Source organism: Gopherus flavomarginatus, chromosome 1 (assembly GCF_025201925.1).
Source record: "Gopherus flavomarginatus isolate rGopFla2 chromosome 1, rGopFla2.mat.asm, whole genome shotgun sequence".
In the NCBI taxonomy this organism is placed as follows: Eukaryota; Metazoa; Chordata; order Testudines; family Testudinidae; genus Gopherus; species Gopherus flavomarginatus.
Genome location: NC_066617.1, coordinates 77,519,464 through 77,545,793, shown reverse-complemented (window position 1 = coordinate 77,545,793; position 26,330 = coordinate 77,519,464). Strand labels below are relative to the sequence as shown.

The window sequence follows — 26,330 nt, the reverse complement described above, 5'->3', positions numbered from 1 at the left end:
GTGTAGACCAGGCCTGGGACTGCAGAGAACTTGGCAGCTATGGGAAGCAGTCTTGTAATCAATACAAATAACAACAAGCAGCACAGCTTAAAGTATTGTTCTGATCTGAAAAGTGACTGTGTGGTGGTGGGGATACGGGTTTTTTGCTGATCACTGGGAGACACTTCACAGCCCTGCATAACCCCCAGTTCCCTGGTGCCCTTAGGAAGAGACTCCACTGAGCCAGCTCACAGCTTGTGGGGCTTGGGGGTTAACTTCTAACAAGAGTCTGTTCAGGGAAGCACTGCTAGCTTGATGCTTCCTAGAGGCAACAGGCTCTAATTAGGTTCAGGATCTTAAAGGCTATATCATCAATGCAGACGTATCTCAAATTATCAAAACTTGAGGTAACCTCTCTCAGGTTAGCCTGGTTTGAGTGAGGGGAGCCACACTGCAAGTTAACACTCAGGTGATGTTTTCACTGAAAACAGTAAGTGTGTGTGTGTGCGCATGCGCGTTGAAACCTCTTAGTGTGGGTAGACAAATTTGTGCTAGCTGGACTCCAGCTAGTGCACTGAAAATAGCTGTGAGTGTTGTGGCTTTGGTGGAGACTCAAGCTATCTACTCGAGCTCAGACCGAGAGGGTCGGGCTGCCACACAAGCTGCAACGTCCACCCTGTCTATTTGGGCTGCGAGGCACACTCCCTGCTGCAGCATAGACACACTCTGATAGGTCAGCCAAGTCGAGTTAAAGGCACCACCACACAAAAGGGTTTTTTGTGTATGAACAGAACGTGAGTTCAGGGGGGTGGACACAACTTATAAAACGAGTTAACTCTGCAGTGACAACAAGCACAGTGAGGAACTGGGTTACTCTCATGAGAGAGATAGAGCAGTATTGCTGACCAAAAGCCCAGACAGGGAGCCTTAAGGACCCAAAAGTACTTTCCTGTTTGTTGGTTTATATATTAGAGATCATTTATGGAAAGCTGCATGGCAGGAATGCAGCCAGAGACTGCCAGTTTGTATTGTTTTGATTAAAACAAAACTCCTGAAATAAATCAGAAATCTCAGAAATGGCATTCTGTGTTTAAACCTAAGCCTCTTGTGCACCCTCTCCTGCCACTCAAACCCTGAGCCTGGCCCCTACTATAAAAATGCCCCTTGTGGGGCTCCATGTTTTATTGTGTCACAAAACTTTCAGTATCAAATTTGCTCAGTTAATAAAGACTTTTTTTCCCTAACTGCAGCCCTGCCACTCCTCCACAGATCTGAAAGTAGCTGGGCTTTTTCCTTCTCACACAGCAGCTTGAGTTACACCTGCGTAGTCCCATGATCTGCAAATTCAGCAACCAGTAGCACATGTGCCACCCTATTACTTTCAGTGGGTAAAGCACGGGTGCAACTGCAATGTAGTAAATAATTCTGTTGACGATGCAAAAAAAGAAAGGGGTCCAACTTAGACAGTAATCTCTTCGCCAGACAAACCATCTTTTTGTTCGATGTTTAGCACAATGGGATCCGAATCCATGACTGGGGCTCTTAGATGCTACAGTAATACAAATAATAAATAATTATTAATAATCAAACTCAGTCTCAGTAACCTGCAGTAACAAACTACTTTTGTCACTGATGTTGGCAGATACGTCCGAGTATACACAGGGAGCAGATCTAGTGAATAACAAGGTGTCATTTTTACATAGTCACTTTCCAGAGCAGAGCTACTCTTTACCTTATTAGGTAAAATGTCCACAAAGAGCGATGTGCTACAATCTGTCATGTGAAACCAAGTCATGCTGATAGAAACTAGAAATAGAATGGTTTTCCCACTTCAAGAGAAACTAGTATCTTCCCACGTAAATTACCATATCCAGCCTGTTCCAGCTTAATATCAGTTTCTTTGTGATAATACGGAGTTGCTAAGCAACGTGAAGGCAGAGTGTCACGGACCTGGGCACTCAGTCAAAAATTCATTGTCAGTCTTAACTTCTCAGAATGTTCTTTTGCTAGACTTTTCAACTGCGCTGTATCCCAGGCCTTTGAGATAGGAAAAATGAACTGCTACCACTTTCCAAATTCGTAATAATGCTCGGGAACGTTACATCTTATTTCTGTCACAAATCTTCAGCTGCTAACAGTGCCAACTAATAAGAACACTATGCTCATCTCAGAAAATCCAGCCCAATAAATGATGACTTGAAGTGAAGGTTGGTTTTTTTGGGAGGGGGAAGGGGGGAATCATTTAAATCCATCTGCTTTAGAGCTACATGCTCAAATAACCAGGATTAGTGGGACACTCAGTAATTAACTGATTTAAAGGCATACCCTCTTCTCCATCTTTTCCAGGTCCTAATATCCAGGCTCACTGGCTCCCGCTCTGTATGATGTACCAGCATGCCCTCTGGTAGTACCACTGCACTCTCTACAGAATCTGGGGACAGACTGGAGATGGTACAGGGTAAATCAAGTCCCATTTTACTTATTTTTGTCTGAGTTTGCTACTTTTTTCATAACGATACTCGAAAGACAAAATATGGAGATTTGAAAACATTGAAAACTGCACTTTTCTGCAGAAAAGTAGAACTTGTTTTACTCTTATTGGCTATCTCCAGGGGGATGCCACCAGCATAGTATAGACAAATTTAGCCATTTTCCCTTTGTATATGTCATGAAAGCCCAGGCTTATTATTTGTTATTTAGTGTGATGCGGTGCTCTAAAACTCCCCTGCAACGCACTTAATGTTTAACTCCTGAAGCATCCTTGCTAATCTATTATTGACAAAGACCTCAATCCTGCAAGATGCAGAGCATTCTGTCCCCAGTCGAGCAAAGCACTTAAGCATAAGCATTAAAGCCTATATACCTTTGTGTTTTCGTAGAAATACACACACATTATTTACTGTTTAATTTTAACTTCTTGCCTACCTGAAGCACAATGCTAATGGCCCCCAAAAGGCTTTGCAGGAGTCGTGTGCATTGTTATTGAGAGTCACCAGATGGCACGGATACACACAGTCTCACAAGTTCTGAGAAATGGTTAAGAAGAGCTCAGAACTGGAGATGGGATGCATATTTATATGGAAGAAAGGGGGGTTCTCGCCATAGAGGAAAGCACCAGGAAAGAAAAATGGAGAAAAGAGCAGTGATATTGCTCATGTCTACAAAAATTAACTTGTTTATTTATTTATTTATTTAAAAATAAATAACATTTGGAACTACTAACATGCAAGCCAAATATCAACCAAACGATATGACATTTGTTACATTTCTCGCTTCCCACACACACCTTTTCCTTGCCATCCCCTATGTGTATATTAAGTCTAATTTTGTTTGTAAACTCCAGAAAGCACTGATATAATTGGATAAATCTGTAAAGTACCATACCCCTCTATGGCACTGTAAGAATAATGAATGATAACACTATTGAGTAAAAGGGCAGGAGCAGGGTGCAACTGCCGGTGGTGGGAAGGCTGTGGCAATGCTATATGGGTTATTATTCTGGTTTCTAACTCACCCTCTGACCATTTTCAGATATCTGATAATGCACTCAGGATACCCTCTCCAGAAGTGACTTCCAAAATATATCATTTTACGACCTTCATCTGATTTCCTAATTCTGGGAGCTTTTTATAGTAGTACAGAGTATGTGTACTAACAATTGTTTAGTGAATCTGACTCTATTGACAGTTCACAGTGGTACTATGACAAGGGAATCTTTCTGGTTAACATATTCCAAAGTTTATTTCTAAAAGAATGCCCTGTTTTAATTAAATCAAAATTTCAAAACCAAAATGATGCAATCAGGTAAAAAGAAATATAGCAAGGATTTTCTTCCTTCTTTTTTTCATATTTTAAGAAAAAGAATGCATAAAATCGTTTAAACAGATTCTCCTTTGTTTTGTTTATTTAATTTTGTCTTGCTTGTGTATCAGATTTGGCATTTGCTTAGGTTACATTACAACAATCCTTTTCTAATTAAAAATGTGATATTCCCTAGATTAAGGTTTTGGGAATGCTTGGGTATCTGTTACCAAGTGATAGGATCCCCAGCAGTATAAATTATTTTGAAATACAGAAGGTATCTAAACAGCACAGTTAATGGATGTACTGATTTATTGCATGTTTAAATATTTAAATTTTCATTTATATGGAAGCATGCAGTATTATAAAGTGTACGTGATATATTATTTTTGTTAATGGACCATAAATGTGGTTTTATTATTAATAGCTACTTTTTAGATGTAGCTAATTTTCTTGTCACTATGAAAATTTTGCTTTGTTCCTTAGTAAAGCAAAATGTAAGGTGAAAATGTAGAAATGACATTGTGACAGCAAGTTACTTTTCCGAAGTATCATATGAGGTATTTCTGAGTATCACAAAACATTGTCATTGACTACAAGTCCTAGACTTCATTACAACTTTTATAACAAAAAAAAGTTAAAATTGGATCATTTATATTGCTATACTGTAACGTCTAGTTTCTATGGATTCAGAAAGGTAGGATCTGAGGAGCTTTCCTGACTCAGCCCATAGCAAATTTAATTCAGAATCAAACATTTTCCTATATTGTGCCTACATTACCCATTCTTAGAGTCTCACCCACACAGTCACCCCTAAAGCAGCAGCAACAGGTGGCCCACACTAACATCGTCAATCTGACTCACATGCTTAGAGTTCACATATGGTAAAGGGCTCTCAGCAGTGAAATGACAACAAATACAGTGATCACCCTAAAACAGATGCGTACAAAGTTATTTTTGTTTATGGCTGGGAGTGTTATATTAACAGTCTATGGAACCTGACACACCAGAAGCAAGCAGTATTATCAGAACTCCAACTAGCCATTTTTATGGTGGTCTTGCTCTTCAGATAGGCAACAAATTAAAATGTAGATTAGGGATTCCCAAAGGACACCTGCCCAATCGTAACACCAAAAGCAAAAATCAATGGTTAAAAAGTTAACTGTCTTCATGCTGTGCGGTCACTGCTGAATAGCAAGGACGCATCATGTGGTGCCAACCTGTCAATCACACCACACCTCCTCAGTAACTCCAGTCTCATGGAAAGAAATTTTGCTCCAGCCATTGCTAGAAAACCTTCGTGCTAATCTGCACAAATTGAAAGCAATCTTTCCTTTGTTGGAGAACAAAGGTGATTCATTCACAGCATAATTTAATGGTCTGGATAGCCAGATGGTGGAGACAGAAAGGCACGTAGAGATAATTGAGTCTGAAGTCATTGATCTGGAGAAAATGGAACAAGAGCATGAACCCATTGCCAACTGTAATTTAATCCTCTGCTCACCGAGAGGATGGAACAAGTGGAAAAAAAGATACAAGCCAAAGTTATCTGGATACTGAGCTTCCCAGGTGAAGACTAAAAAGGAGAGGGACATCTCTATGGGCTTGGTTAATAAGAACCTAGCAGGACTTCCAAAAATTGATATAAAGAGGAGCTTTACTCTCACTGACTTCATTGGGCTTTGAAGCAGGCTCTGAGTATTAGCATAGAGCTCTCATTCAAGGACAGGCTGATCTTCAGGCTACGCAGACCCTTCAAAATTTTTCCTTGGTTGACATTCATCAGGTGGGAACATGACCTCTCCTACATCACTGAACGTGGAACTCTGTTTCTACAAAGAGGACAGCCCTGAAAGGCTGCAAAATGCCTACACGCTAGCATTATGCAGCCACTACTGAAGATGAGATTGAATTTCAAGAGTGAAAGCACCTATAGAGGCAATTATGAGCTAATTAGATTAGGCCTTACATATATACCACACAAGCAGCAATTTTAACATATATGCAAAAGTACCAGGAAACAAACAGGAATGAAACAACTGAGGAACATGTAGTATAGACAACCTCAGTGATTTTACAGTAGAAAAATATCCCTCGGTTTACTTTCCTATGTTTTTAAGGAAAGATCTTCTATTTAGCTATAACACTTGGCTGGCATGAATTCATCAATATTCAGACCTGCAAAAAATGAGCAATTTACTTGACTTACAGTGAAGTGAAAAAGATTAGTCGATCTGCACGGAATAGAGATTTTCTGCTTTGAAAGGCTTTGTTAATTAAGGAAGATTTTAAATTGTTAGGGCTTAAAATGGACACGTTCTTTAAGAAGTCATGCACAAGTGCAGTAACCTTTATGTGCACTAAATTCATAATGTTATATACTACATGAAACAAAATATCTTGAAATACATTACTAACTAATGAGAAGTAATGACCTCCCTGATTTAAAAAAATATATATTCTCCAATCAATTCTTTCACATGTTTTTTTTACCCAATAGAGAATATGTTCTTGAAACTTTTATAAAAAGTCTTTTCATTTGCCTGGTGTCATCTTAAACAAAAAGTGCTGATAATAATTACACTGAGTCTGTGTTTTTAAATGTCCTAAGTGGCTGAAAGATTAAATATGTTTCCTTTTCCCCCTTCCCAACACAAGCAGGTTCATCTGCTTAAAGTTTAACAGCAGGATAGATTGATAAGGTGTATGGTTTAAACACAGTGCATCAGGTTCAGAAAGGCTAAATGCCAAGTCAAACAGCTTCAGCCAATTACGTGGACTGGCACAACTCACTATCCTATCAACCGAGAAAACAGCTATAGTAGATTCAGGATAAAACTCATGACCTCAGTCTTGTGTCAGTAAAGAACATAGCAATAAGTATTTGGTAGCAAGAGTTCCCAGTATTGTATTCCACTGCCAGTTTACAAACTAGCAGGAGCAAAATGATCTATTTCTTACAGAAAAAAAAATTTCTGGTTCAGAATAGGCTGTTTAACCAGTCAAATTAATGTGTACATTTTAAAGTGGTGATTTCTTTTTCCTTGTAGAAAATGGGAAATGACGGTTGGGAAGGCTACCGCAATACAATAAAAAAGTACAGTATAACCTCAAAGTTATGAACACCAGAGTTATGAACTGACCAGAAGTACTCAATCAGGCAGCAGCAGAGAAAATAAAACATAAATACAGTACAGTTAAACGTAAACTACTAAAAAAATAAAGAGAAAGTTTAAAAAAAAAGATTTGACAAGGTAAAGAAACCCTGCGCTTTTTTTCATTTAAATTCAAATGGTTAAAGGAGCATTTTTCTTCGGCATAGTAAAGTTTCAAAGTTGTATTAAGTCAATGTTCAGTTGCAAACTTTTGAAAACAACCATAATGTTTCGTTCAGCATTACAAACATTTCAGAATTATGAACAACTCCCATTCTCAAGGTGTTCATAACTCTGAGGTTCTACTGTAAATAGTTTCCATTCTCTTCTTCCCGTAAGAGCAACAAGTTGAAATCATCATTTGAAATAATTATATCAAATATGCTGTTGAATAAGCATAATGTTACTTTTTAGGGAACTACTTTGTAGTGGAGGTGGTGTGGACAAGTGGCTGGGGTTTCTATCCTGGCTCTGCCACTGAACTGCTGTATAACCTTGGGCAAATCACTTCAATTCTCTGTGCCTGTTTTCCCTCCCATCTTTTATCTGCCTGATCTATTTAGAGTGCAAGCTGTTAGGCACAGAGACAGTCTCTTCTAATGTGTTTGTACAGAACCTAGCACAAAGGTGCCTTAATCTCAGCTAGGATTTCTGAGCACTACTGTAATGCAAATAATAGTAATAATACTGTAGGTGATTAAACGATGGGTAGGATAATTATGAAGAGAAGGTCATGGCATTGTACTAAATTAGGAACAATCAACTATAATTTCAAAAAGTGCACACAAATATGGTAATTATATGTATGCAAAGGAATGAATATGCAGAATTAGAGGTTGGATATTAGAAGAATGTGAAGTAAATAGGGTAAAGACTAAATAATAATAATTTTGCTTCTGCCCTTGCTTTTAGTTTAAATAGGCTAAATAAACAAGTAAGAGTATGTACTTGAAAGCACAAGGCTGCACTCCCTCTTCTCCCAACCCTTCCCCATCTGGTAGCCTTGAAGATAAGGGGCTAATAGAGCAAGGGGTTGCTATGGTAACCAAGCAGCTGGAGGGGAGGGGAGGGTAAAAAGGAGACTCAAAGTCTGCAAAAGAGTAACCATAGCCAAAAGTAACTCTGCTCTTTACCCCTTCCATCAGGTACAAAAGAGTTGGTCTTATCGACCCCCCACTTAAGACTCCCCAGAACGGAACACAACCATATATTGGAAGGGGTGGTACCAGGGGAGGGCCACTACAAGTATAATTAAGTTCACCAAGAAGAGGGAGCTCCATCCCTGTGCAGAGCTAAGGGTTAGGAGAAGAAGGGAGTTCTGCTGAGGCATAGCAATATAGTTGGGGGAGGGGAAGAGGAAAACTTTATTGGCGTATAGAGGTAGCCCGACTGATGTACAGGGCTTTGGAATATGCTTGTTCGTTTAGCCCCAATAAACCCGTCAAATTGCCTGCAGACTGGACTCTGGACTGTTATTTTCCAGCAAACTTTGTCTGGGAACTGAGAGAGAAGAGGGAACCGGACCTTCGCCAACACTGGGTCCTGGCTGGATAAGCATGTGAACCACATGTTCACACTCCCACAAGTAATATGCCAATTACACCTACATACACTACATGCAATGTATTAAATATGATAGACAAGGCGTATACTTTAATATTCAGTTGGAGTATCTATAGCACATATACTTCAGAGTTCCAGATAAATCAACAGGATTTAATGAATAGAAAATAAAACAGTTTAACCTAATTCCTGGGACAAATATTTAAAGCAGAAACTGCCCATCCTTGCAGTAGGAGAGACATGGAAACTATCTGATAAATCTGATAAATCAGTCTCTTCGCTGCCTCTAAATATTTTATAGACAGAATTGAACAAATAGCGATGTTATTGATTCTAGCAATCATCATACAGCGCCTGGCTTGTAGTAAACAATCCTTCTGCAGGGGTGGTGCAATCCTTCAACACTTCAATGCAACCCAAGGACCACGAACAAATTAGCTATTGTGAACCAGGCATATCTTAATTTTTTTTTAAAATGCAGAGTTTGAAAGGCTTCTAGGTAGGCCTACCATTGCACCTGTCTCCAACACAACAAGGCCAGTACTGATATCACAAATCTACATAGGCAGCATTTTCATCACTTGTGTCATCTCGTTCACTGGATGAAAGGACTACAGGCAATGTGCCACATGCCTTGATTATGTGACTGCCAACTACATTCTTGAACTTTAGAACTCTATGTGCTCCCGGTGGTTCATTTAAAAATATATATATTTAATATGAAGAATGACAGGTGAAACTCGACTGGACAATGTGAGGGATCAGCAAAATAGTCACAGCCCCTTGAAGGTGGAGAGGCTAGTAAAGATTGGGCTATGTACCTATCCAGATGGATGATTTACAGATTAAGAGATGGCTATTAATTTTCCAACTCACACATGCCAAGATGGTATAACAAATAAGTTAACTTCTATTTCCCGGTTAGAAGATGCCCTGATGCATATCAGGAGTTTAGTTGTGAGTGATTTTGTTTGTTTTGGCTTTTGGTAGAAGAGGGTTGTAAATCATCAGTTTGAATCATGCTTTGCAAACAGACATAAAAACTTTAGGCCATAGATGTAAAGTTGTATTATAAGTTCACATAGTTCTTACTTTGATAATTTTGTTTTATTTCACACAGCTTTGGATATTTTGTAAAGTTTCTATGAAATGTTATTTTGAATAATAATGACTGAGAAGCTGGGTTTCTTATCAGAATTAGAAGTAATAGGTCACATACAGTAACTCCTCACTTGAAGTCATCCCTGTTAACGTTATTTCATTGTTACGTTGCTGATCAATTAGGGAACATGCTCGTTTAAAGTTGTGCAAAGCTCCCTTCTAACATTGTTTGGCAGCCACCTGCTTTGTCCACTGCTTGCAGGAAGAGCAGCTCATTGCAGCTAGCTGGTGGGGGCTTGGAACCAGCGCGGACCGGCAGCTCCCCTATCATCTCCCCACTCCCCTATCAGTTCCCTATGCAGCAGCTGCCTAGCAGGCTAGCAGTTGCAGCTGTCCCACCCCCCACTGCCATGTGCTGCTCCTGCCCTCTGCCTTGGAGCTGCTCCCCGAGACTCCTGCTTGCTGTGCGGGCAAGAGGGGAGGGAGAGGGGGACTAATGTCAGGATGTCCCCAACCTCCCTGCTCCTGCACCCCGCTTACCCCATCTTCCGTAGAGTAGGGAGACACATGACAGGGCTCAGGATGAAGGGAGCTTGCTGGCAGCAGCTGCAGTCTCAGCAAGCTGATCTAATTAACAAGGCAGTGTAGTTAAAGGGGAAATGCACATCTCTCTCTCACACACATGGTGTTTGTCTCTGTCTACGATGCTGTCTCCCCCCCCCTACATTCCTGCTGCCTTGTAGAGTGTGAGAGTTAACCCTTGATGGCTCAGCCAATTGCTAGTTCATCATTTAGCAGTAAGGCATTCCCTGGGAAATATCCCACCCTCTGACTTCACCACCTCAACCAAGCCTCACAATCATCATCACTGTGTACCAGTATTAAATTGTTTGTTTAAAACTTATACACTCTGTGTGTGTGTGTGTGTGTGTGTGTGTGTGTGTGTGTGTGTGTGTGTGTGTGTGTGTGTGTGTGTACACATACATATAGTCTTCTGTCTGGTGAAAAAAAATTCTCTGGAACCGAACCTCCTTATTTACATTAATTCTTATGGGGAAATTAGATTCACTTAACATCGTTTCGCTTAAAGTCGCATTTTTTAGAAACATAACCACAACATAAAATGAGGAGTTACTGTACTAGCGTAGTAAAAATATTCTTTTATAGGACATTACTGGAATTCCAAAAACAAATTCTCACTTCTAAACACTACCATAAGCACCAACCAAGAAGAAGAAATAATTAGTATTTTTTTAGCAACAGGAGGATACATTTAGAAATGTCAGTAATGGTATTTTTACATAAAATAGGCAAGTAATGTAAATATTTGCTATTAGGAACATTAGTATGTAGTTGCCAGCCAATCATAATAAAGGAATTTGTGGCTTTTTTGTTAAATCAGCACACTTGAGTTTAATTAGACACATGCATTCAGGGTGTAACCCAGATCCCATTGGAGTCAATGGAAAGAATTTCACTGATTTGGGCATTGTGGATCAGGCCCCTAGAAACTATGCCAACCAAGTGCATTTTATAAATGAACACATGATATAAAACAAATAAACAAACAAACAAATGCAAAAGCTTCATCTAGCTGCACACTAGTTTCCATGCTAGCTGCTCTTACAGGAATACAGTCTCTCGGTATGATTACACTGCAATTAGACACCTGCAGCTGGCCCATGCCAGCTGACTCCAGCTTGGGCTCTGGGGGCTCAGGCTAAGAGGCTGTTTAATTGCAGAGTAAACATTCGGGCTCAGGCTGAAGCCCACGCTCTGAGACTCTCCCATCTTGCAGGGTCCTAAAGCCAGGGTCCACCCCAAATCTGAACATCTACACCACAATTAAACAGCCCTTCAGTTCAAGCCTGAGTCAGCTAGCATGGGCCAGCTGCAGGTGTCTACTTGCAGTGCAGACATACCCTGTGAGAGCAATACAGTTGTCATTTTGAAATTACATTGTTACTTTTTATTGTTCTCTGAGTCACAGAGAATATAGTGCAAAGCAATTACCTATATGGTTAGTTTAGAACAGTGGTTCTCAATCCACGGCCCAGCTGTGTGCTAAAAAACATTCAAAATTTGCCATTCTGATCTGAAAGGAGGTGGGGCTGGCTAAGGAGGACACAGCATCTGGCAGCCTGCTGAAGCGCTCCTGTCAGCCGGGGAGCTGGTGAGTGCTGCAGGGAGGCAGAGTGCAGAAGAGAGGGTCTCTGGGCAGCCTGTGGGGAGGGAGGGCACTCTGGGCATTGAGGGGATGGGGGCACTGGGAACTAGGGTTTTGTGCAGAGTGCTACAGCGTGCCAAGGTTTTAGGCTGCCTGGCCCCGCATGGCGGGCTATGGGTGTCCGGCTGCCCAGACCCGTGCTGCGAGGGAGTAGGGTCAGGCTGCCCATCCCCACGCCCTGGACTCCACTCCTGGCCCCATCCTGTGGAGGAGTCTCCGGGCAGGGGGGCTGGGCATAGGGGACTGTGCAAGGCTTTTGGGGGGGTGATGTGATTCTCAACCTGCAGCCCATATAACACGTTGTAGGCCGCACATGCAGCCCAAAATGATAAATAGCTTTAGAACCACTGGTTTAGAACAAGCTAGCTAGATGCAGTTCTAGTTAGATGCAAATAATGGTTAGCCAATCTTAACCTGTTCCTATGCCCTGCTATTTGTTTTAAGGCTGACAACTTACTCAGCAAGGTTGAGTACAGAAAATAAAGGAAGCTTTTGCTACAAAGAGCTTAAATCTAAAAGATACAGCTGGAGGAGCACAATGGGAACTCCAGTTGGGGAGATGGCTTGATGAGGGTGGTCTCTACACATCCCTTTGATTTGTCTTCCCTTATCATGGCAGGGCAGAGACAGGTCCTGTCTTTTATTTGTCCTTAGAGCACCTTTGTACACTTTGTCCACTATATAAAAAAATCATCACCATCATATTCAAAATAGTGTTAGCACAAAAAGCCATTTATAGGATAATTCTTTATAGATTTCCCCTTACATCTCTGTTGCACCCCTTTATTAAAGGCTCCTTCCATATATCAACTATTGATATTGAAAAAATGTAGAGGCTCCCTTTGCAAGTCCAGTTCTCTATTTTTTTTTCTTTTTTTACACAGGAGTGTGCCTAGGGAAAATAAAAACAATGTGCGAATAATTCTCCTACCTTCACTAAATAAGCTTGGCAGTCACTGACGTAATCATATTCCAACCCATCAAAAGTATAATAATGTCGATCCCCATAAACTGTACACACAGCAGGACAAGGATAACTGGTGCATGTGAATATCCCTCGCCGGCAAACACTGTGAGGAAAAGGTAATATAGTCCATAACATCTCCTAGAAACGCTATTTTCCTTTCAAACCCTTATTTTTCCAAGAAGTTTTCTTATGCTCTTTATTTTGACTTGTGGGGGAAAAAAACAAGGAAGGGGAAAACTTGCATGGCCACGTTCACCCAGAGTTGTGCTGCATGCTGCCCCAAAACTGTAGGCTTGCCAGTGTTGCAGAAGTGGCAAAAGGGTGACCTTAAACCCACATATTTGATAAAGATGTGCAGAAAATGAACATGAAAACCCTACTGATTCCATGGCACGTGAGAGCATTCCCACTGCCTCCTCAGGATGCACTGGCAGCATGGATAACTCCAGCACCGTGATGGCACTCTACAATGCCTAAGCCAGATTCTTAGAACACTAAGAAATTTCTGTTTGTGATTCATTTTGATATATTTTTGAGACAGGATCTATATTTGTTCAATACACAGAGCGCTCCTATTACTATCAATGGATGTCCTTGTGTTAAATAAGCCCCAAAGTTGCTTACATTTGGAGGGCCAAATTTTGCTGTCAGTTACATGAAGTGACTTAAATGGAGCTGCCTGGTGTAAATGACATCAAAAAATCCAGAGCCTTTGCTTATGAATGTGTAATTAATTTCTGAGCTCATACAATTTGCTAGTAACACTTTCCCACTATCACTAATTTGTATATGCAAGCTGACTACAAAGCAGGTGCAAGCAGGTTGTGTCCCTCAATTACATTTTTTTCCATATGTGAGTTAGCGCATACAAAGTTGTGTGGGTGCCAGTGCAGGCCAGGTTGAAAACCTGTGAAAGGAATCCAGGTGCTCTCTCTCCAATTTTAAAAATATTTTAATGCTGTGTAGTTATTCTATTTCCTTTATTTTTTTGTGACCTAATTTTTTTCTTTCATGGTCTTGGCTAATGGACAGATTCTGGTATCCACACGCACACTAAGTAGTACCGTATCCTGCACATAGCCCCATGCCTTACTGGAGAATAGCATGGGGGATAGCTCAGCAGTTTGACCATTGGCCTGTTACGTCCAGAGTCCTGAGTTCAGTCCTTGACAGGGCCATTTAGGGTTCTAGGGCAAAAATCTGTCTAGGGATTAGTCCTGCTTTGAGCAGCAGGTTGGACTAGATGACCTCCTGAGGTTCCTTCCAACCCTGATATTCTATGTAAGCTCATCGAGCTAAGCTACCAAATGACCAGCTTCCTCACTCATGATTTTACATTCAACTTTTCTCTTGTATTCTCCTTCACAGTGTCTCTTGATATTTCTCTTCCCGTACAACCTTCTTTTTCAATATAGTTACAAAATGTGCTGTATTAAGTATAAAGTTCACTTTATTATTAGGCAATGATGTTTTGGAAATATGTAAAACATAATAGTCACTTACCAGGTATAGCAAGGTGTAGCTATCACTTCTCCGGACAGATACTCCCAATCTTTCCAGGTACATGGACAACTATCAGGAATATAACATTTCCCTTTGTGCTCTGCCATCCTTCAAAATAGAAAACAAATCATTGTTTAAAGTGAGAATCCAATTACCTGAGTTTTGACTAATCACCTAAAGCACAGTTTTTCAGCTGTGGCCAGTAGAACATTGCTGGTCACTGGAAAACCTGCTGGTGGTCACATTGTGCTGACTTCTTACCTCCAGCTTCTCAGCTACATAAAAGAACAGCTAAAATATACTACAGGGGTACACAACCTATATTGGGCATAGGCGGCATGTGAGCTGATTTTCAGTGGCACTTACACTGCCCGGGTCCTGGCCACTGGTCCAGGAGGCTCTGTGTGTTAATTTAATTTTAAATGAAGCTTCTTAAACATTTTAAAACCTTATTTACTTTAGATACAACAATAGTTTAGTTATATATTATAGACTTATAAAAAGAGACCTTCTAAAAACGTTAAGATGTATTACTGGCTCGCAAAACCTTAAATTAGAGTGAATAAATGAAGACTCGGCACGCAACTTCTGAAAGGTTGCCGACCCCTGATATACTTCATGCTTTCCTGATACTATGCTCTAGGGAAGCAATTGCTGTAGCTGCCATTGTGACTGAGTGGGGAAGTAGTCTAGGCAAATAGATACCATCGACACTATAAGTTTGAGGATCCTTCACTTAAAAATTAAAACAAAGTGCACAGTAATGTTTTCCGAGTATTATCACCAGCATTAAGGATTAGTTTGTATTTTATTTTTCAAACTAATAAGACGTGATGGGTAGCGGGGTACCCAAGCCTATGAGTCACCCTGTTATCCTCTGCCTCCAAGAAGAGGAAGTCTTGCTTGTACTTAGGTCCCTGTCACAACCAGCCTATTAGCCACTCAAGCATTCTTCTGTGAGCTATGCCAGCCCTTACTTTGCCTTGCAGGCTAACAACAGGTGCACCCCAGTCTCTTTGAAGCAATCCTCTGTGACATCCAACCCGACACTGGCTACTCACAGAAATACCAGGTTTGCTGAGCCCAAGGGAACATGATACACACAGCTTGTAAGATTCAGCTCAGAACCATCCCTTTGCTTAACACCACAGCACAAATATATTTATAGTGAAAACAAAAATAAGATCATCATCAAAGATTAGAGATTCAGCAGATAGTGAGTAACGTTATTGGAAACAAATCATAGAAATGTAGGACTAGAAGGGACTCAGCAGGTCATCTAGTCCAGTGCTCTGCACTGAGGCAGGACTAGACTCATAGACTCATAGACTCTAGGACTGCAAGGGATCTCGAGAGGTCATCGAGTCCAGTCCCCTGCCCTCATGGCAGGACCAAATACTGTCTAGACCATCCCTAATAGACATTTATCTAACCTACTCTTAAATATCTCCAGAGATGGAGATTCCACAACTTCCCTAGGCAATCTATTCCAGTGTTTAACTACCCTGACAGTTAGGAACTTTTTCCTAATGTCCAACCTAAATCTCCCTTGCTGCAGTTTAAGCCCATTGCTTCTTGTTCTAAATATTATCTAGACTATTATCTAGACTAAATATTATCTAGACTATTGCTGACTGATGTTTGTCTAACCTGTTCTTAAAAATCTCCAATGATGGAAACTCCACAACCTCCCTTGGTAATTTGGACCGGTGCATAACTACCCTTACAGTTAGGAAGTTTTTCCTAATGTCTGAACTAAATCTTGCTTGCTGCAATTTAAGCCCATTACTTTTTGTGCTGTCCTCAGAGGTTAAGAAGAACAACTTATCGCCCTCCTCTTCTAAACAACTTTTTATATACCTGAAGACTGTTATCAAGTTCCCATCAGTCTTCTCTTCTCCAGACTAAACAAACTCAATTTCTTCAATATTCCCTCATAGGTCATGTTTTCTAGACCTTAAATCAGTTTTGTTGCTCTCCTCTAGACTTTCTACAATATGTCCACATCTTTCCCAAAGTGTGTTGACCAGAACTGGACACAATATTCCATTTGAGGCCTTATTAGTGCCAAGTAGAGTGGAAGAATTGCATCTTGCTTACAACACTCCTGCTAATACATCTCTGAAGGATTTTTTGCAACAGTATTACATTATTGACTCATTTAGTGTGTGATCCACTATAACCCCCAGATCCTTTTCTGCAGTACTCCTTCCTAGACAATTTCCATTTTGTATTTGTGCAGTTGATTATTCCTTCCAATGTGTAGTACTTTGCACTTGTCCTTATTGAATTTCATCCTATTTATTTCAGATCATTTCTCCAGATCATTTTGAATTCTAATCCTGTCCTCCTAGCTTGGTATCATCCAGAAACTTTTTTAAAGTACTCTCTGCCATTATCCAAATCATTTATGAAGCTATTGAATAGAACCAAACCCAGGACAGCCTTACGGGACCCCACTCTGTATGCCATTCCAGCTCGATTGTGAACCATTGATAACTACTCTCTGAGAAAGTTTTTCCAACCAGTTGTGCACCTGCCTTAGAATAGGTTCATCTAAGCTATTTTTCTCTAAATTGTTTATGAAAAGGTCATGTGAGACAGCATCAAAAGCTTTAAAGTCAAGATATATCACATCTACTACTTCCCCTCTATCCACAAGGCTTGTTACCCTGTCAAAGAAAGCTGTTAGGTTGTTTTGACATGATTTGTTCTTGACAATTCCATGTTGACTGTTACTTATCACCTTCTCTTCTTCTAGGTGTTTTCAAATTGATTGCTTGATTATTTGCTCCATTATCTTCCAGGTAATGAAGTTACGCTGACTGGTTTATAATTCCCTGGGTTGTCTTTATTCCTCCTTTTATAGATAGGTACTATATTTGCCCTTTTACAGTCCTCAGGTACATATAAAACAAAATTCTAACACACTTGCAGGAGACTAAACTTAATTAATAGGTTAACCTCCTGTCTAAAGAAGTTTATCTCACTCAAAGTCCTTTTCAGCTGCCTGAGATCCCATTTTCCTAAATGTAAACAGGAGCGGGATGACAGAGTATCTTCTTTATTCCGTAAATATAGTCCAGCAAATCTTTAAAGTGCATCTCAAGATGAGGTTCTCTTCCCCAGCTGCGTTCCTCTACCTGTTAGCTCCTCTCTGAAATTCTTACAATCCTTCATCTGCATTCAGCTCAGACAGGTGATGGGGAACCCATTGTGAATGAGACAATCCTTAAATTTACATTTAAACAACCAGACAGATGGACACACATCTCTTGTCTGACAGAAAAGTGTTTTACACGTCTGATGGTGACCAGTACCTTGGTATAGTTTTTAAAACATTTCAGTATACATATATATATATATATATATATATATATATATATGTATGTATACTGAAATGTTTTACACATATACACAGTCACACATTGCTGTTTTCATAATACCTACACTTATATTTCACAAAAATATTAATAACCAGTGTGACACAGGCTTCCATTTGTAGTGTAGGACCTGATCTTAGATTGGGAGAACTGCAGGATTCTGTGAAGAAAAGGTAAGGCATGAGGCCTGCCACTTGTGGGGGGTGCACTCACAGAGACAAGAGAAAGGGTCAGTAGTACAGATAGTCTGGTAACCATAACAATCACTATTTTGCATCTCAGAAAAAAAGACAGCTTGATAGATTCAAATGTTTGCAAGCAAAACGGAAGAAGGAAATTTACGAATTGAACTACCTGAAGAAGAAAAAAAAAAAAAGAACAGGGGGTCCCTATGGAGGCAAAGTATTCCTGTCCCTGTGACTCTACTAAACACTCTGGTTTACACTTACCCTGGGGGGCAGATACAACCACTTGCACATGGTGGTGATGGCACACAGGTGAAGTTCATGGCAAGGTTTGCACAGGAGATCTCACAGTTCACACCAGCTGCTGGTAAGCCAGGCACCGGATGTCTGCAGTCATAGTAGATTTTTCCTTCAGGGCATGTGAGAACTTCAAATATAAAAGGCAAATTGAATGAGATCAGCTGCTCCTTTGCACTGAAGGTTTATAATTCTTTTAGTTCACAATTTATTTTTAAAAATATTGTAATTAATAAAATATACTATTTAAACTAAGTGCATTTTGTCTGTGTTTGACTGCAGTTAAAGTGAAAATTTGCATTTTCATTTATAGTCTCTGTCATTATTTCATTAAGAATATCTATTAACTAAGGTCCAAAACTGAAAACTTCAGTGCCTAAAGTTAGGCATCTAAATCAAGGCACTAAGGGCCTGATCCACAGCCTATTACAGTCAATTACCAATCACTTCAGTGATTTGGATCAGTCTTTAATGTGACTTTATTTTCAGAGGTGTTGAGCACTCACAAATTCCATCAGAAATCCAACTGAAATTTCATTTGTTCTGCACCTCTGAAAATCAGGTTTCTTCCTTTAGATGTTTTAAAATTGAATTTGGATTGTCAATTTTAGGCACCCATTTTTGAAAATTGTGGCCTATGTCTTACAAGAGGTGTTTTTAAAAATTCTTCTTAAGTGACTTAGGAATGCAAGCTGCATTGAAAGTTAGGTCAAGATAAGTAACTTTAGACTGAAAAAATTCATTGTTATAAAAAGTGGTGATATTTAGCATCTGATGAGATGTATATGAATATAAAACTGCAAATGAATGAATACTCGAAAGCAAACATTTCTCCTGTGAAACTATAAAATAAGACAAGAATATAAATCACCTGCAGTTGTAGCAGTTTCAGTGCATTTCATTGTTCCATTCAAACACTGGCTGGTGTAAAGAAAACAAATCATCTTTATTCCAGGAAAAAATAAATCACACATCTGCTGCCATATGTAAGAAAACAACTTAGCAATTATGTAGCACTCCAAAAACACTACCTAATTTAAACAATCTAAATCAAGAGGGGAATGATCATTAAACTCTAGAAATCTAAATCTGTCTAAAATTCTGTATGTAATTTATTTATATTGATTCAGGAACTGGGTGTCTCAAGGTATTGGTAATGTGATACAGGCCCAGATTAACCAATGTGCACTCTGTGTACTTGCGTAAGCCCCATCTAAGGGAAATAACACGAGACAACTTGGGTGGGGGGACTAATTGGCACAACAATGCAACACCACTTGCTCAGATTTGGCCCAGCCACACCTCTGTCATGATGGAGTCAAACCTCAGCAGCACTGCAGCCCAGTGCGCTGGATCACACCTTACTCACTGAAGTTTGGCATGGCCACCTCTCTGAGCACTGCACGCAACTGATCAGCCCCGAAACCCTGTGTCTCTCAACACTTATTGAACTTTGACAGCCACACCAAACCTGAGCAGAGTGGGGCCGAGTGACTGTGAAGCGAGTCGAGCTGGACAGCCAAGATCAGGAGGAGCCATCCTAGCCCAGGATGGGAGTGGAGGGCTGAGCCATGGGGAAGAGGAGTGGAGGGGCAACTTTGAGTGGCTAGGAAAATCCCAGAGGAGAAGGGTGAGGTTGAGTTGTTGGTTGGCTGTGAGGTGCGTGAGGAATTTTGGGGGGCTACAGAGTGAGATGGGTTGTGGCAAGTAGGGGGCAATGGGACATGGTGAAGTTGGGCTGAGTGGGGAATATTGAGTGGTGGTAGGATGAGTTGTTTCTTTGGGTTTAAGAGTTCTTTGTTAAGAATGTATTAAATCCAGTTTCTTTCAAGATTTACTTTTCCAATATATGAAATAAACACAGCTCTTGAAGCAGTTAGGCCTGATTCTGAATTAAGAACCACAAGGGCATAGGGGTCTGCTCATACAATTCTACTAGCAGGGCCTGAGTGAGTCAACGATTAAATACTTAATACCAAAACCTACCAAGAGCCTGACTGTGTGGGCAGGATTTCCGCAGGCTGGAAGGTTCTGCCTTTGTAATAGCAACGACAGCTAGATCTGTGAAAACAAAGCTTATGCATATGGGTATAAAAACTATATGAAATAGGGTATAAGGATATTTACTCTTCAAATCCTAACCAAGTAGGATAAAAACACAGTTTAATTCTCTAATTGATCTGCTTATTTATATTTACTGTGCAAACTTAACCTAAGGCAAGACTTAAAGGGTGCAATCTTGGCCCTGTTGAAGTCAGTGAGTAATTTGCCATTGACTTCAATTGGGCCAGGATTTCACTCATATCCTGTAATGATCTTCAAATTACTTATTTGCTGTTCCTGTGTGTTGCAGTCTCACAGAAAGCAGCTTTTCTTCCTGGTTACGGGATGAGTACGCAGGATGCAGCCTGATTTAAGAACATAGGAATTGCCATACTGAATCAGACCGGAGTTTCATCTGGTGTAGTATCCTGTCAGACAACGGCCAGAATGAGACACTTCAGAAGATGAGATAAGAACTCCACAGAAAGCAGCTGTGAGATAATCAGCTTCCCACATTGATTTCTAATAGCTAGAGATTGGCTAAAACCATGAAAAATGAGGTTTGCTATCCTTTCCAAAATAGTTATTGTCATTAATTGTAACAACTCTGGATAGTCTTGACAACTATATAAACATCCAGTTCTTTTTTGAATCTTATTAAGTTCTTGGCCTCAATGACTTCCTGTGGCAATGAGTTCCACAGTTAATTACATGCTGTGTAAAAAGGTTTTTCCTTTTATTCATTGTGAACTTCCCACCTTATAATTTAATTGAATGTCTCCCTGGGCTTCTATTATGTGTAATGGAGAACAGAAGTTAAAGATCCACCTTCTCTGTTATATGATACACCTCTATCATGTCACCTCTCATTTGTCTCCTTTCTACAGTAAACAATCCCAATCTTTTCAATCTCTCTTCATATGAGAATTTTTACATGACCTTGAACATTCTTGTTGCTCTTCTCTGAACCACCTACAGATCTGCAATATCCTTTTTTAAGACTGGGTGACCAGTACTGCAAACAGTATTCCAGGAGAGGCTGCACCTTTGATTTATAGAAGGGCATTATGATAGTTTCTGTTCTATCCCTTTCCTTATGTATCCTAACATTTTGTTAGCTTTTTTTGACTGCTGCTGTGCATTGAACAGAGGTCTTCAATGAGCTGTCTACAGTGACACTGAAGTCTCTTCCTTAAGCTGATATAGTTCATTTAGAACCTTGTAAAGTACAAGTAGTTTAAATGTCTCCTTCACGTGTGCATTACTTTACATTTTCTGATACTGAATCAGTAAATCACTAGTCTTGTTGGCCAGCAGTCACCAGTTACACTATCATCAGCCAATAACTGATACAGTAATAGTGGTGAAGAAAGGGGAACACAAAATGAGATGCAAGAAAGAGTTCTATTTTAAAGGCTTGCTGCAAAGTGACAAACATGGTATATTCAAAACAATGTAATATGACTTACATTGGCACACAAAAGTTGATTGATTCTTCAAAGTATTTGCCATCAGGACAATTGCATCCTTCAGCACAGTCACCATTACACACATGCGGGGCAGAAAGGGAAGAACAGGAGTGTTCGCAAAAAGAAGAACACCGATGATACAGCATACCACTTCGGCACACTAGAGCTAGGGAGGAAACAACATCGTCTTATGAGACTGCAATCAATACACTGAGATACATTCGTGACAGTGTGAGATAACACAGTAAGATGTACTGTCCCAAATTGCCACAGAGATGTGCTGGGGTTTAATCATGTGATTCTCAGCTAAACCTGAGACCAACTCTGATTTCAAGTGTGTTAGAAATGTCTTGTCTTCACCCATTTTGAGGCTTTAAATGATTAAATTCAGGATACCTTTTTGTTAAGAAAAACCCTTGAAGAAGTATGTGTGTTTCAAAGTATATTTGATATATTTCTAGTAGCTCAGTTTCTAAGGGAGAGGAAGAATGATGCAGTGGTTAGGGCATTAGCCAACAATTTGAAAGATCTGGATTCAAGTCCCTGCTCTACCTTCCATATCACACTGTGACCTCATTCCCCTCCTTCCAAACAGTGACACCCTCAGCACTGCAGCTGCATCTACTGCGTATTATGTTCAGATCTGAACATCCCAAAGCAGGATTCTTGCTTCTGATGCAAAACAAAGATTTATTCTATTTCAAAGAATTTCTCATCATTCCCCATTTCTAAAACTATTCTTCTTTTGCAAATGTTACTCACCACAGTATGAAACTTGAGATCTAAAATCAATAGCAATTCCATGCTTGCCACAGATATAGGCATAGTGTGCAAGTGCATTACACAAACAGCTGCTTCCACATTTACAGGCATCAAAACGGCACAGCTGGTAGTATAATCCTGGACTGATGTATGGGTGACATGGAGCAAAAAGTTCTTGATTGATGATATCACAGTGGGATGCATAGCCAACTAAGGGAAGGAAACATTTTCTTTTTTGGCAGTACCCATGATAATATATCAAGCAAAAATAAATAGCAAAGAGTATCAATAACACACCAATTCATACAACTGTGCAATAAAAGCTTCTACATAAAGTAGTTCCATAAAATACTGTTCTTTGTAACTGACGTAAATATTTCAGCAATGAACTTTGCTTCAATAAAAATATGTAACTAAATAAAAATTTATATTGAGGTGAAGGAAACATGTAAACGGAAGCAGAATACATTTTGAAAGCATAAGGAAAGTCATTGACAATTTTGGGAGTTTGCAATGGCCAAACTTTTCTTCGCACACAGGCTGGGCAGTTATTACAAATTGGAGCTTTGGGACCCAAATGTCCCAAGACTACTGCACTCTCCATGTGCCACACAGTGCTTTCTGGAGTTACTGACTTTTTGCTAGCCTGCCCACTGAAATTCTTATCTGGCACAAAATACTCCATTATTTCTGCTTTGGTGCTGAGCCCATTTCATGCTTTTGTTCATTTTATCTCCTGGCATTAACAGAAGCAGAGGTGGGAGGGATAGCTCAGTGGCTTGAGCATTGGCCTGCTAAACCCAGGGTTCTGAGTTCAATCCTTGATAGGGCCATTTAGGGATCTGGGGCAAAAATTTGTCTGGGGATTGGTCCTGCTTTGAGCAGGGGGTTGGACTAGATGACCTCCTGAGGTCCCTTCCAACCCTGATATTCTATGAGAAGCTGGTGACTGAACGCTTGGCTGTTACATGGTGGAATAGCTGCCACAGATGATCATTCCAACTGCATGGCTGATATCTATGCCAGCCCACCACAGGAATGCTGAAGTACCACATGTGGCTTATTGCTGCACTTGGACCTCTTCTACAGTACTTGGTTTCCTAAAGATGACCATACTTGTCCTTTGAACTTAAATATAAAGGCTAAGAGCAGAGCAAACTCAGATCTTTGCTGTCTCTTGCCACCAACCACACCTCTCCCTGAGCTCTCCTGGAGCTGCCAGGAAGGCTCAGCTCTTTGATAACAAACTGCCTGTTTTCCAGCTACCACCTCCCCAGTCAGCCACATCAACACCACTGTCCTTCTGTGTGCTATACTAAACGGCATCCATCGCCATCCACCACTGCTGCTCTGCGTCATCTGCCCATGCTGCTTTCCTGTATGAAACAGGGGGTGGAACTTGACAGCAGATGGAGGAAGGGCAATCTTTCAGGCAGGCCAGAGGAAATAAGAGGGTATCTTGGAGGGAATTGAAGAGATGACTCTACACAAAACTCCTAACGTGCCCCCCTCACATTGGCCACAGACAATCACAGCACTCTAGAAAACTGCCCAGCCCTCAAGATATAAAACTCCTTAGGATTCATCAGCTTCCTAAGAGTTAAAGATTATTCTGGGCTCAGTCCTGTAGTCTTTACTCAGGGCTCAATCCCATTGGCTTCAGTGGAGGTAAGGCCTGATTAAGGACTTGAAGATTATAACCAAAAACATTAAAAATACTAAATCCAAATTATACCTGGGGATAAGGCACAATCAGTGTGAGCTACACATGCATATCAGAGAGGAGACCTAACAGCCTTCAAATCTGCAAAACCTACTTATATTTCTTAAAAGGAAACATAAGCACATCTAAAACTAAGTAATCACCTTTGCATATGCCAATGGTTATTTCAGTGTGTATATTAAGGACATTAAACATACCAAAGGAAAGGGTTTGAAAAAAAAATCAGCGTGTGTCTAAAACTGAAGTTAAACTAATACCCACAGATAATCTGTAAGTAACAATGAAGCTCAGGCAGCACAGAGAGAACAAAATCCTGATCTAGTAATGTGGTTAAGATAAATCTAAATCTAAATTCCAAAAGTGAGACAGTACCGTTTTGTTGATTAATGTTGCAAGGATCAACCACAGGAATGTTAACAGGCGCAAAACAAGCTGAAGAAATCTTCCATGCATTGGCATGAAGCTGAGGGGTTCCTTCAATCATCCCCGCTGGAGAACTGAAGGGAGAAGGAAAAATAAAGTAAAAGATTGCCTGGTAGGAGGGCTTCTCACATAGACTAGTTGTTAATATTGTCTATGCATTTGTCCAGATCTCTCTTGCACATCCATTGTTTCCACACCAAAGTGGAATTACCCTATTACTGCATTTTGTTTCAAAATCTTTGTAAAGGAATGAAAATGAACAACTCTCATGAAAACATTTTCCTTTACAACTGGCAAATCCTACCTTTGAAAGTGTAACAGCTGGTATAGGTACAGAAATATTTTGGGTGCCTGGTATAGGTACAGAAACATTTTGGGAAGTTAAGTATACTTAATCAAGGCCTGTCCAGTGTTCTTTGCATTATTACAAACATTTTATAACATCTTTACCAACTCTGTCTTATAAATTCTTTATAACATTCTTAAATCAGTTCCATTAATTTCACAGAAACTGTTGTTGACTATGTCCTTGCTCACCTCAGGCGTGATTTTCAAAAGTGCCTCGGTGACTTAGGGACACCAATTCCCAAATGGACTTTGTGGTTCTAAATCACTTGGGCACATCTGCAAAATCAGACCCCTCACTGTCATCTTGCCATAGAATTCAAGATGTAGATGCGGCAAAGGGCCACAGAGATGCAGACTCAGAGTCACTTCAGAGTTGACACACATTTCTGTTTTCAGATAAATGTCAAACTTCCGTAAGTTAGGTACTTACCTGGAAATTAGAAACTTGTATAGATTCTAGAAACAGAAGTAGCATCCCAGAGCCAGGGTATTTGCTCAGTCACAATAGAGAAGAACAGAGCATTCATAATACATTTTTAAAAAATCATTAAAACCAAGAAAACAAATATGAGAGATGAATGCTCTTTTGGGTTTCCTGTCTCCATTTGTCAGGCTTGCCCCAGCAAATAACAACAACCCCTAACTCTTATTTAGCACTTTTCATCAGTAGATCTCCAAGTACATTACAAAATGATGGCAATAGCATTATCCCCACTTTAAAAATGGTGAAACCGAGGCACAGAGAGAGAGGTGAAGTGACTTGCCTAAGATTACCTCACAGGCCAGTGGCAGGCCTGGGAATAGAACTAAAGTCTCCTAAGGGCTGCTTTATCCACTGGGAAACACTGCATCCAATGTATGGATTTTGAACCAGAAAAATCCAACACAGTGCAAAAAGAATGACAAGTCAGCTTTATTATTGACATCAAGGGAGACGAGTTATGACAAAAATGGAGAGCTGTTAAAAAAATCTACCCTTAAAGCACACTTTAGTGGATTTCAATGGGAATTTGTTTATGTTTGAGCCTGTCTTTAAAAAGAAAAACATTGCATAATTGACCAATTTTATTATTAAATGCAAATCAAAACACTTTGTAAACAATGATCTAAAAAGGAGGCCAAAGTTCATTTCTAAATAGAAAATGTGTAATGTTCTTTTTCACAACATATTCAAAGGCATTAACTTTTTAAAATAAAAGTTTCTCTCATCAGCTCATAAGTTGCTGGAGCAGTCACGTGGCCCATAAACTCTTGCCTGTGATAGCCCAGGTAACCGCAGGGCCGAAGCCCTGACTCAAGTAACAGACACTAGCTGTTGTTGTGGACATGCAGATAAACTTAAGCTGCTTCCTCTGAGAAAATGAATCAAAATGAGTCCTGCTGTTTCTACTGGCCACATGG

The 26,330-nt window shown here is 40.1% G+C and overlaps 1 protein-coding gene across 1 annotated transcript in view; it reads right to left on the bottom strand.

The window, feature by feature from the left end:
* OTOGL (otogelin like) overlaps nucleotides 1–26,330 on the bottom strand; it is a 135,739-nt gene that overhangs the window by 76,474 nt on the left and 32,935 nt on the right. The window contains exons 18-25 of the mRNA XM_050934069.1: nucleotides 24,531–24,655; nucleotides 22,436–22,645; nucleotides 21,674–21,839; nucleotides 20,148–20,222; nucleotides 19,033–19,082; nucleotides 18,129–18,291; nucleotides 14,297–14,404; nucleotides 12,758–12,896 (exon numbers count right to left, since the gene is read on the bottom strand). Of these exons, the coding sequence (XP_050790026.1) occupies nucleotides 12,758–12,896; nucleotides 14,297–14,404; nucleotides 18,129–18,291; nucleotides 19,033–19,082; nucleotides 20,148–20,222; nucleotides 21,674–21,839; nucleotides 22,436–22,645; nucleotides 24,531–24,655 (1,036 nt within the window). The remainder of the gene's footprint in view (nucleotides 1–12,757; nucleotides 12,897–14,296; nucleotides 14,405–18,128; nucleotides 18,292–19,032; nucleotides 19,083–20,147; nucleotides 20,223–21,673; nucleotides 21,840–22,435; nucleotides 22,646–24,530; nucleotides 24,656–26,330) is intronic.